The sequence below is a fragment of the Balaenoptera acutorostrata genome, chromosome 3 (genome assembly GCF_949987535.1).
Source record: "Balaenoptera acutorostrata chromosome 3, mBalAcu1.1, whole genome shotgun sequence".
NCBI classification, from domain to species: domain Eukaryota; kingdom Metazoa; phylum Chordata; class Mammalia; order Artiodactyla; family Balaenopteridae; genus Balaenoptera; species Balaenoptera acutorostrata.
Genome location: NC_080066.1, coordinates 94,709,633 through 94,721,344, shown reverse-complemented (window position 1 = coordinate 94,721,344; position 11,712 = coordinate 94,709,633). Strand labels below are relative to the sequence as shown.

Below are 11,712 nucleotides of genomic sequence, written 5' to 3'. Positions count from 1 at the left end.
CACTCTGGGAGCCTGAGTAGATGGTGCCAGGGATGTAACATGAAACACACAAGAGAAAAACAATCGGTGATTTTGTTTGTTTGTTTGTTTTTGATGGAGTCGGTTGTGGGGAGGGGAGGGGAGGGTGGGGAGTTTACTTTGGGACATGGGAAGTCTGAGGCACCTGTAAATATCCAGGTGAAGATATGTGATAGAGAACTGGATGCACAGATAAGAATGGTACTTGACTCTACGATAGGGACTCAATATAGATTTGTGGAAGGAAGGAAGAAAGGATGGAAAGAAGAGAGGAAGGAAAGGAGGGAAGGAGGGAAGAAGGGATGAAGGGAGGGAGGAAGAGAAAAAAGAAAGATAAAAGGGACAAAGGGAGAGAGTCAAAAGAGAGATTGAGGCTGGGATCTGCAGCTCAAGCGTCACCAGCATGCAGGGAGCAGTTAGAAAGTGGGAGTTGATAAGACAGCCTAGGGAGGTAGGATGATGGGGTGAGAGAAGAGGCCTAGGACCAAATCCCAGGGACCAACAACACTGACGAGGCAGGTGAGGAAGGTGAAACCATCAGCAAAGACAGAGAATGGAAGTTCAGAGAGGAAGGAGGAGGCACACAGGCATCAGCGCAGCTCCATCTGGATACAGGTGTAAAGGCTACCCAACCCCCACACACACACCAAATAATTAGACAAATGCCTGGATCATTTTTTTTCCGTACATATTTGAGCACCTAGGTGTGGGGGGATAGAGATAAATAGGTTCCCTCTGTCTCATCTCCCGTCCTGCCTTGTCTCTGAGAGGCAGCTCTGAATGTACAATTCCTTTCCGCGGGGCACAGACACTTTCTGGACCAACCCTCAGTACCGTCTGAAGCTCCTGGAGGAGGACGACGACCCTGACGACTCCGAGGTGATCTGCAGCTTCCTGGTGGCCCTGATGCAGAAGAACCGGCGGAAGGACCGGAAGCTGGGGGCCAACCTCTTCACCATCGGCTTCGCCATCTACGAGGTGCGCCGTCCCTGACCAGCTTCAGACCACCTTTTCAGGGAGGAGGCTTTCAGGGGGCTTCCCGAGGGGCCCCCCGGCTTCCCCAATACCCATGACCCCCCCCAAACTCCTGATATCGGGCCCACTTGTGTCAGAACCTCTTAGAAGTTTGTAACGAGTGGAAAAAAAACCCCGTCTAGGGGAGGTGGAGGCGGGGCCAGGGCTATCCAGGTAGGTACACGGGGAGTCAGACCCCTGCATTTGCTCTATGATTGCTAGCATGCCCTTTTGGCAAGCTTTCCATCCCCGTTCAGATCTGAAATCACAGAACCTGAGCACCTTCCTTTTCTGTTTCTCCCCAAGGTTCCCAAAGAGGTATAGAAGTGGAGCAGCCAGCAGTGCGTGCAGCGTTACCCGGGGGCCTGTGTCCACCTGTGGCACATCGGGGAGCCTCCTGTGGGGTTTGTGGGCAGGACTACGATAGGAGAGGGCCTTGCCCTCATCACTCAGCTCCAGAGCCAGGGCCTCCTGACCACCGCCCCTACCATGTGCCCTTTCACCCCTCCCGCCAGAGACCGTCGCACACTCGCACACGCACACACTCGCTCACACTCACACACAGAGTCACACAGACACATTCTGAGGCTGACTGCCCTCTTTGGGGTGGAGGGATCGCCTCCCTCAGACCCCAGCCACAGCCCCCCCTGCCTCCCTGGGGTCCTTCCCCAGCCTGGAGGTGATCTGGAGCTGAGCAGCGGCAGTTATGGTAAGTGGCCCTGAGTGGGGGATGCCAGAGTTGACACTCACTTCTGGATCACAACAGAAAAGGAAGGGGATATGGAGTAGGGCGCTCCAGGGATGTTGAACTACTCAAGGCCTTAGGAGTCAGAAGTCGGTAGGTCATGACTGTGCAACGGGTGACCAGGGAATCGGCAAGGAGGACTCCCTGGAGGAGGGCTGTGAGCAGGGCAGGGCGTCCCTCCCGAGGGGCTCAGGTCCCTTGGGCTCTTCTCTCCCTCAGATGCACGGCAACAAGCAGCACCTGCAGAAGGACTTCTTCCTGTACAACGCCTCCAAGGCCAGGAGCAAAACCTACATCAACATGCGGGAGGTGTCTGAGCGCTTCCGCCTGCCTCCCAGCGAGTACGTCATTGTGCCCTCCACCTACGAGCCCCACCAGGAGGGAGAATTCATCCTCCGGGTCTTCTCTGAAAAGAGGAACCTCTCTGAGTGAGTCCCAGCCTGGCTTTTCCCCCTAAGAGCCCACATGGCCCATTCCAGAGATTAGAGGTGTGAGGCAGCTGGACCGGTCTCCTCCAGGAGTCCTGGGATATGCTGACCAGGCTGTACCTCTTCCCCTGTTCCCAAGCCACTGGCCACTTCTCCCCTACATCCATCTATCCCACAGATAGTTATCGAGCACCTGCTATGTCCCAGGCACTCTTCCTCTAGGCACTGAGGATAGAGCAGTGAATTAAACAGAAGGAAATCCCTGCCCTCATGGAGCTTAACATTCTAGCATGAGACGACAATGTACAGGAAAAAGTATACAGAGTATATTAGATTTAGATAAGTGATAAGGAGAAAAAATAAAGTGGGAAGAGGGATAGGAGCAGTTGGGGGTGATTGAACTTTTAGGATTAGGATGACCAGGGAGGCCAGCAAGGCCACATCCTGCCCTCTTGGTCATCAGAGATGAGTTCATAGGTCCTGCCACTTTGACCTCTGTCCCTAAAAGAAGCACAAGGTCCATGGATAGGTGGCTGGGTAATGCATTTGGGGAAATCTGGACAAAGCCAACAGGAAGCCCTGTGTCTGCACTTGGCTGCAGGGAATGATACCTGTGGTGGAGGATGTTAGTTCCTGGGGTTCTCTTGAGGACAGTGCCAACTTGACTCTGAGAAGCCAGGTGACCTGAGCAAATCCCCTCTGTGCTTCCTACTTACTCCTGGTGACACTGAGATACCCTCATGTTTGTGTTCCTCACAGGGAAGTTGAGAATACAATCTCCGTGGATCGGCCAGTGGTAAGTGGTTTGGCTCTTACGTGTGAGAAGGCCCAGGGCACAGGCGGGTGATGGAGGGGAGAGTGGCTATCAGCAGAGGGACGTGGGAGTCTGGGGTGTGCAGAGCAATTACTCCGTGTTACTGCAATTTCTGTGTGGCATGGCCTGAAGTCGTGGGACTTATGTCCTGGGGATATTTAGTTAGTCCAGGGGCTAGAAGGACAGAAGAGAGTCCTAGAAGGAGAAGCAGTTTGAACAGTTATGGGGAGGGATCAAGGCCACAGGAAGGGATGACAACAGCAGCAGCCAGCTCTGGATTCTGAGTTAGAATCTCACATAGAAAAAAACCAGCCCTACACTGGCTCTGGAGTCAGTGTCAAAACCCGGGTCCTCCACCTGCCAGCTCTGTGACCTAGACAAGTTATGTAACTCCTCTGACTCAGTTTCCTACTCTGTAAAATAGGGATGGTAATATGTGCCTTGCAAGGCTTTTGTGAGCTTTGAATCAATGAGATCACGTACATGAAGGGTCTGGCAAAGCACGGGCCCTTAAATGGTGATTATTGTTCACGTGTTTTACATCTTACAAGGTACTTCTCACATGTGTCATCTCACTTGATCCTTGCAAGGTTTCTGACATGTAATAATAAGGTCATTCTCCCTGATTTTCAAGTAAGGAAGCAGAGGCTCAGTGGGGTTAAATGGCTCCCTTGAATTCACAGAGCTTGTAAATGGCAAGGCTGGAGCTCACATCCAGATTCTCTGAGCCCAGACTCAGGCTCTCTCCCCCATCCCATGCCGAGGCCTGTCCCCCAGGGTGGGAGGCCCAGGGTTAGATGCACAGAGCTGGTGTGTGTTGGGGTTTCCTTGTGTTGAGCAGTCTTGTGACTGCCTTGGACTTTGGGCTCTGGCTAATAAATTGTCCCTTGTGTTCTGTGGGTGTGTCCTGGGCCAATAAGAGGACAGCAAATGCCCCACTGAGTTGTCTTCTGGGTAGTGACACTCATGGTTCTAATCCTGACCCTGTGCTAGTGGCAGATCTCCAAGTGCCTTCTGAATTACCACAGACGTTGCTTTTAGTATTAAGTGCATTTGGTGCTAGTCTCATCTTTTGAATGTCAGTAATCAGTGTATTTATCAGACGTTGCAAACTCAAAAGCTTACGGGGACTGGCATGTCACCTACCTGAGTGGAGCAGGCAGGCATGGGGGTTTTGGTGTCCCTACACTGGTATATTTGCCTGTAGTTCTCAACTGCCCCTTGGTTTCAGTGTCGGAGAGGCAACTGGTGTGGTGGTGTCTGCAGCAATCTGGAGGGTGCAGAGAGCTGCTGCTCCCAGCTCCCTGGATTGCTGTCACAGGGGGTCACAGGCCCGTGCAGCCTGCCAGACCTTCTAATTTTACCAAAAAAACAAAACCCAAAACTCTGTAAGTCAAATAAAATTCATTTTCAGGCCAGTTTGGGTGAGCCACTTTTTTTGGTGTTTTAGTAACCAACTTCATTAAAAAATACAAAACATCTGCCAGAAGATCCCCTTCCTTGGCCATGTCCAATAGCAGAGTGGACCATAGAAGCAAAGCCCTAGCAGCTGCCAGTCTCTGGGCCTGGAGAATTCTCTTCTCCTTTCACCCTTCAGTCCCTTTTGGCTCCATGTGACCTGGATTTCTGGACCCTGGAACCTCACCCCACACTGAGGACCAGGTCACAGGGAAGCCAAAAGCCACTGGGTTTTCTGGGAACTTGCTTTTCACTTATTCTGCATTTATTATTTCCTTTCCTTGTGCAGAAGAAGAAAAAACCCAAGGTGGGTGTAAGAGGGTGAGTGGGCAGAAAGCACGGCGTGTGTGTGCGCATGAGCATGCGTGCACTGGACTTGCCCCTCCCCCCAGCCCTCCACCTCCTTCCCTGAGCTCCTGTGGCATCTGTGGGTACACAGCAACGATAGCTAACGCTTGCCGAGCGGAGGCTACGTGCCAGGCTCTCTTCTAGGTGTTTTCCATGGATTCTCTCAACCCTCACAGCACCTCTATCAGATTGGTACAGGCAGACCTCGGAGATATTGCAGGTTCAGTTCCAGACCAGCACAATAAAGCGAGTATCGGAATAAAGCAAGTCACACGAATTTTTTGGTTTCCCAGTGCATATAAAAGTTATATGTATGCTATACTGTAGTCTATTAAATGTGCAATAGCATTAAAACTAAAAAAAAGTACATACCTTAATTAAAAATACTTTATTGCTAAAAAATGCTAATCATCATCTGAGCCTTCAGCAAGTCACAGTAGTAACATCAAAGATCACTGACTGCAGACCACCATAACAAATAACATAATAATGAAAAAGTTTGAAATATTGCAAGAATTACCAAAACGACACAGAGACACAAAGTGAGCAAATGCTGTTGGGAAAATGGCACCGATAGACTTGCTCAACACAGGGTTGCCACAAACCTTCCATTTGTAAAAAGTGCAGTATTTGCAAAGCACAATAAAACAAGGTACGCCTGTACTACTATTATCTCCATTTTCAAAGGAAGAAAAGGTACAGGCAGATTGACTAACTTGCCCAAGACCACACAGCCAGTAAAGTGGCAGAGCCAGCCCTTGGAACCAGGAGGTCTGGCTCTGCAGTCTGTGCTCTGAACCACCACGTTATATTGCCCGCTCATAAGAGGGAGGGAGAGGATGGCCCTCCAGTGAAAATGGGCCTGACATGGGGGTCCTGCAAAAACCAGAAAGAGCACCTCTTCTTTCTCAGAAATCGGTTTGGCTAAGCTAAGCAAGGCTTGATTCTTGCGGGTAATGGCAATGGGTTCTGTTCCTCAAGGGACAGTGAGAGAGTTGTGTGAGGATTTCCATGGAGAGTGAGGGCCTTGTGACGCCAGCTGCCTGCTCTGCAGACAGGACGGCTCCTTCTCCCTCCTCTATTTCCCTGCCTGCTCCCCACTCCTCCTTTTTTCTTAGCTTTCTGCGGAAGGGGTGGTGAGGACGCCCAGAGGGGCTGTCACTGCCAGGGCTCTTGTTCCAGGTGAAGCCTGTTGCAAATCCCCTCCTAGACAGTGACCTCTCTGTCACTGTCATGGGCCCTGATGGACTCTGCTTGCTGTGCGTGTCCAGACGGCAAAGGGGAAAGGGGAAGAGAAGCTTCACTGGCACAGCCCCAGAGGAGCTGCTCAACGTGACTGGTTTAAAGGGGAGAAATGAGGAGAGCTACCTGGGCAGCTTCCCCTCCTGGGGTCTTAAGGAATAGTCCCTCCTGGGTGTCCTGGTTAAGACCACTTTGCTGTAAGGACACCATCACTAAAGGTGACCATGTGTGCTAAGAGCACCTCAGGGGCCTCAGATGAAAGCTTCCATCTGAGACCAAGGTCACTGTTTCCCTTGTGTGGTTTTGGAACTCGAGATTACAGCTGTAATCAACCCCATCCTTGCTCCATTCACCCCATAACTTCCCCATAGTCTTCAGGGTGGTAGTGCCTACAATAACGGTGCCCCTTTTAGAATTCTGGTTTGACCACCCAGAGTGCCATCCAGAAATGACTGACCTTTGGGCATCCTCAAGCCCACGGAGCAGTAGCCATAGGCTATCAGACAAGGTTTGGTGTTAGTGTTCATGACAGCGTCTGGAAGGATCCATCACAGGGGTCCTCCAAGCACTGGTGCTGATGCAGACCAGAGCTGAGATTCATCAAGCACCTAAGCACCTAACACTACATATTAAGGCACTGTGCTGGGGGTAAAATATACGTTGTTTTCATTACAACAGTATCTACAAGGTAGGTGCTGTTACGATTCCCCTTTTATAGATGAGGATAAAGACTCAGAAGTACTTGCCGAAGGACACACAACTAATGGAAGTGGAAGTCATATTTGTCTGCTCCAAAACCCATGTTTCTTGCCCTCAGCTCTCTGGTGCAGGCCCCTTACACTCCATTGCCTGTGTTGCCCAGACCCACACTTGGGCCCCAAGATGTGTGCCTGGCAGGGGTGCCCCATGGCCACACCATGTCCATGAGCACACATCCCTGCCTCAGACTGTGCGCCCCACTTGCTCTGGGATTCCCTACAAGCATCGGTTACTTGAACAAGACCCTTTGCTTAGAAGGCAGAGCAAGCCAAGGTATTTGGGGCCTGCTGGGAGCCAAAGCCCGGGAAGCTCTTTCCATAGGTCTGTCCATTTGTGCTGTCCCAGACAAACAGTATGGAAAGGCAAATGGGGACTCAGAGAGCGGTCAGGTTCCATTTCTGCTCTGAGAGACTCTGATTGCCCCCTTGCCCTCTGCCCTGCAGCCACCAGCCTAGCCTTTCTCCTCTGGCTTTCCCTGTGGGATGTATACACCAACCAGCACTGGCACAGCATGGCAGCTGCTCTCCACCCTTTTATATCCTCCTCACTTGCATGAGCGTGTCTGGCAAATACCCCTTATATTTGTGTAGCATCTTAAATGTTTTTGCAATACAATTTTACATTCAGTATCCCATGTGATCCCCTTAAGAGCCCAATGAGAAAGGCAAAGCAGGTTTTATCATCCCCATTAATGGATGAGTAAACCGAGTCCAGAGGATATTTCTCAGATGTGAGGGGTACGGCCGGGACGCCAGCCAAGTGTTCTGACCTCACTCACTGACCATGCCATTAATCAGAGCCCTTTTTTCAATGTGTCCTCTGCCGAGTCCTAGAGGTTCCTTGGAGTTGCCTCAGTAGCTGCCATGGTGAGGTGGGGATGCTGAGGGAAAAGAGCTTCTTCATTAAGCAGAGAAGCTCTGTTTTTAATGACTTCTGGGGAAATTTAATTTGAACAGGGTTTCCATTTGAAAAAAAAAATCTAGAAAATACTTGAAAATCACTGCACTAGATCATGCTGCTTTTAGCATTCTTAGCATTTTCACGTGTACTACCTTGCCTAATCCTCATAATTCTACCATGAGGAGATAAGGAACTGAAGTCCAGAGAGACTTAGCATCCTTCCCCAAGTCACACAGCTTTTTAGTGGCAGAGATGGAGGTTGAACCGAGGTTCAGGAACTCCCGACTCTGCTCTTTCCCTCTTCACTGGACAAAGCTGGTCCAGGAGGGAGGTTGCCTCCTTGTGCCCGCTCAGCCAGTAATCCTTGTTTCCTTCCTGCCCCCTCCCCACTTCCCTCCTCTCTCCAGCCTATCATCTTCGTTTCAGACAGAGCAAACAGCAACAAGGAGCTGGGTGTGGACCAGGAATCAGAGGAGGGCAAAGATAAAACAAGCCCTGATAAGCAAGCGAAATCCCCACAGGTGTCTGAGCATGTGCATGAATGGGGTAGCCAGCACACAACTGAGGTCTATCCTCTTGGGGTGCATGGGGGTTGGAGGGGCCACAGGGGTGGGGTGTCCCTTTAACATCTAGAGGTTTGGGTTTGTCCCACTGACCTTTTCTCTCATCAAGTTCTCCTAAAATTTGGGATGCTGCTTGGGTGAATGTCTTGGGGTTGGCTGCCACACCAAGCTGGTCCTAGGCCTGGGAAGGACAGGCTGAGCCTCCCCGCTGGAGCCCATCCAGCCAGGAAAGAAAGAGGGATGCAAAGCCTAAGACAGAAGCAGCTTGAGATGGAACAACTCCTGTTTCCTGGTGTCATTAACAATGGGGAGGATAAAGAATAGTAGTGAAAAAGGGGGATGACACCAGAAATGGAGTCCTCCAGAGCTCAGGGGACGGTGTTAGAGTGGGGAGAGGTGGTCATATAAAGCTTATAGGAGGTTAGACTAAGAGGCGAAAGTCCACAGATAAATCCAGGGCTATCTCTATCCTGTAGTGCCCATGCAACGGAGTGGGGAGGGGAGGAGGGTCCTCTGAAGATTTGGCCTTGATGACAGAGGCAGCTGGAGGTATCAGATTGGTCTGGCCCCCTCTGTCATGCTGGGGCTGGTTTGGTTGGGATGGTCAGGCTCAAAACAGTGGAGAGGGCTCTAGCTGGTGGGGATGGAGGGAGAGGACCAAGAGGGCTGTCTACATGATTGCAAAGCTAATATACCTCCTCTGGTTAGAATGTCTGAGCTGCGGGGATATGGAGTGAAGGGTCACTTGGGCCTAGACGATTCTCACTCCAGATCACCAGGTTCAACTGAGAAAGAAGAGCATTTGCCCTGCACCCAGCTCCTGCTGCCACCTAGGGCTGTTTTAGGCACCTGGCTCCTTCAGTCCAGAAGGAACTTTCCTCTCGGGTCTGTCCATCTCCCTGGTCCTCACCAACCAGTTTTCTTTTGCGCTTCCATAGTCAGAGCCCAGCAACGCTGACCAGGAAAGTGAGGAACAGCAGCGATTCCGGAACATTTTCAGGCAGATAGCAGGCGATGTGAGTACCTCCAACCCCGACTCCCACAGACACTCCTCTCCTTGATTAATTGCTCAATTTGCCAGTTATTTCATTATGGTTCAGTAGAGGTCATTTTGGCTTTTGGTGGAAACAGGGTATATGAGTGTAGCACAGAAATCCACAGGTGAAGTCCTTGAGTTTTTGACCAACACACCCACTGGGTGGCTCTGAGCTGCCCACTGCAGTCTGGACAGCTGAGGCTGCGGTGTGTCTTCCTCAGAAAAGCCCCAGCTTCCCCATGACAGAATAGCCCTGACAGGGACTTTACAACCATGGACAGCTGGGATTTGTTTTGCAAAGCCTATGCTCCATCAGTTGCTGTACTCTTGAACCATGACTCTCTTCTCCCTTCCTCCTCAGGACATGGAGGTCTGTGCAGATGAGCTCAAGAATATCCTTAACAGAGTTGTGAACAAACGTGAGTGGCTCAAACTCTGTGAGAAACAGGTGGGTGGTGGGGGCAGTGTGTGTCCAGTTATCTGAAAGCAGCTCCTCACTCTTCTCCACACCTCCCAGATAAAGACCTGAAGACACAAGGCTTCACGCTGGAGTCCTGCCGTAGCATGATTGCTCTCATGGACGTATCCTTCCTGCCACCTCTTCCCAAGCCTCTGTCATCAGCCCCTGTGCAGCCTCTGGGGGCTAGGGCAACAATGGGGGGGGCCCAGTCAAGCAGAGGGGCTCAAATTCATGCCCGAGGAAAGATTTAAGGAGGCCCTGAGTTAGAACTTCCTGGCTGCTGGTCTGAAAGGGGTTGTTGGAGGAGGTACAGTTGGGAAGAACATTGGCCCCTGCTCTTAACCTCAGGCCTGGGATTCTGCCTGGGGCCCTGCCTAACGAAAGTGGTCCTTAGGAGAAAGGTTCCCTGGGTTATAGAGCAGGCATTAATTTTGACTCAGGAAGCATAGAGGCGGGTGTTAAATACCAGGACAGGGCAGAATGGGATATCCTGGGCAAAGCTCTCCTATGGGGCTACCTTCCCTGCACAGCCCCCTAGAAAGCCCTCTCCCAATCCAGGGGGATTTTGCTATGTGCCCTGTAGCCCTGACTTCCTTGCTCCAGACAGACGGCTCTGGGAGACTGAACCTGCAAGAGTTCCATCACCTCTGGAAGAAGATTAAGGCCTGGCAGGTGGGATGAGAGAACGAAGGTGGGAGTGAGGAAGGGACTGATTCAGAGATTCAGTGTGCGACCTCTGTCCTCAAATTTTCTATTGCCAGAAAATTTTCAAGCACTATGACACAGACCAATCCGGCACCATCAACAGCTACGAGATGCGAAATGCAGTCAATGACGCAGGTGTGGGGAAGAAAGGGGGTGGCCAGGATGAGGACTGGAGCCGGTGGGAGCAGGAATGGGAGGGGAGGATGGGGCCGCTTGGGCCCTACTGGAGAAAGGAATGAGAAAGGGCTTCTCGTTTTCCTCTCCCAGGCCACAGAGTGACCAGGAGGCAGGGGAGATAGCAAGCAGGCCTGAGGACTCCAAGCCTACCTCCACCTCTCCTGTGCTCTCCCCAACAGGCTTCCACCTCAACAACCAGCTCTACGACATCATCACCATGCGCTATGCAGACAAGTACATGAACATCGACTTCGACAGTTTCATCTGCTGCTTCGTCAGGCTGGAGGGCATGTTCAGTAAGTGGAGAGCTACCCTTTTGCTCTCTTTGCCCCTCCTGCCCCCTCTCCTGCAGCGACAGCTGTGGTGGCGGGAATCTCCACTAACTGACCTACTGTATGACCTTGGACAAATCCCAATCTACTCTATTCAGATTGAACAAAGGTGAAGGCCCTCTTTAGGCTCAGAATAAGATGGCAAAGGGAGGGTTACTGGTGGTACTTTGCCTGGTAGATTTTTGTGCTGAAGAGCAGCACTGAGCACATGGTCCTGTTAAGAAAAGGTAGAGCAGTGGAGGGGGACTGAGCCTTTAACTGGCCTCTGGCCTGTGCATTCTTCCACACAGGAGCTTTTAATGCATTTGACAAGGATGGTGACGGTATCATCAAACTCAACGTTCTAGAGGTAAAGCCTAACAGAAGCAGTACAATCCCCCTGTACCTTAAAATTCGAGGTAGAGGAATCCATGAGGAAGACTGGACACACTATGTGCTCCTCACTTCCCAACGGTGGTGGAGGGATGGGACGGGAAAGGAACATAAAGGGGAGCTCATGGCTCAGCAGGATGTGGCTCATAGGGAATGTGTACTGGGGGAAGGCTCCAAAGAGGCCTCAGTTCTACAATGACTTTATGCTGGAAAATATGTACCTTCTAGGAGAGATCTGTGGGAAGGATGCAGTAAACCGCTGCTTCTCAGAAAATCTTCCCAGTGTCTGGCATGCTGGGGCTGTCCCTTTCCTCTACCCTGTTAGATCCCTAGGGCTGGGC

The 11,712-nt window shown here is 51.3% G+C and overlaps 1 protein-coding gene across 9 annotated transcripts in view; it reads left to right on the top strand.

Moving 5' to 3' along the window:
- LOC103005791 (calpain-3) overlaps positions 1–11,712 on the top strand; it is a 128,703-nt gene that overhangs the window by 116,311 nt on the left and 680 nt on the right. For 5 of the 9 annotated variants that reach the window (XM_007173607.3, XM_028164356.2, XM_028164359.2 and 2 more), the window contains 13 exons: positions 827–996; positions 1,339–1,350; positions 1,997–2,205; positions 2,965–3,001; positions 4,767–4,784; positions 8,134–8,247; positions 9,228–9,305; positions 9,687–9,744; positions 9,843–9,907; positions 10,389–10,457; positions 10,547–10,625; positions 10,847–10,963; positions 11,290–11,348. In XM_007173607.3, the coding sequence (XP_007173669.2) occupies positions 827–996; positions 1,339–1,350; positions 1,997–2,205; positions 2,965–3,001; positions 4,767–4,784; positions 8,134–8,247; positions 9,228–9,305; positions 9,687–9,744; positions 9,843–9,907; positions 10,389–10,457; positions 10,547–10,625; positions 10,847–10,963; positions 11,290–11,348 (1,085 nt within the window). Of the gene's footprint in view, positions 1–826; positions 997–1,338; positions 1,351–1,996; positions 2,206–2,964; positions 3,002–4,766; positions 4,799–8,133; positions 8,248–9,227; positions 9,306–9,686; positions 9,745–9,842; positions 9,908–10,388; positions 10,458–10,546; positions 10,626–10,846; positions 10,964–11,289; positions 11,349–11,712 lie in introns of those variants that run through there. The other 4 variants (XM_057544755.1, XM_057544756.1, XR_009007794.1 and 1 more) reach the window with 4 other exon arrangements.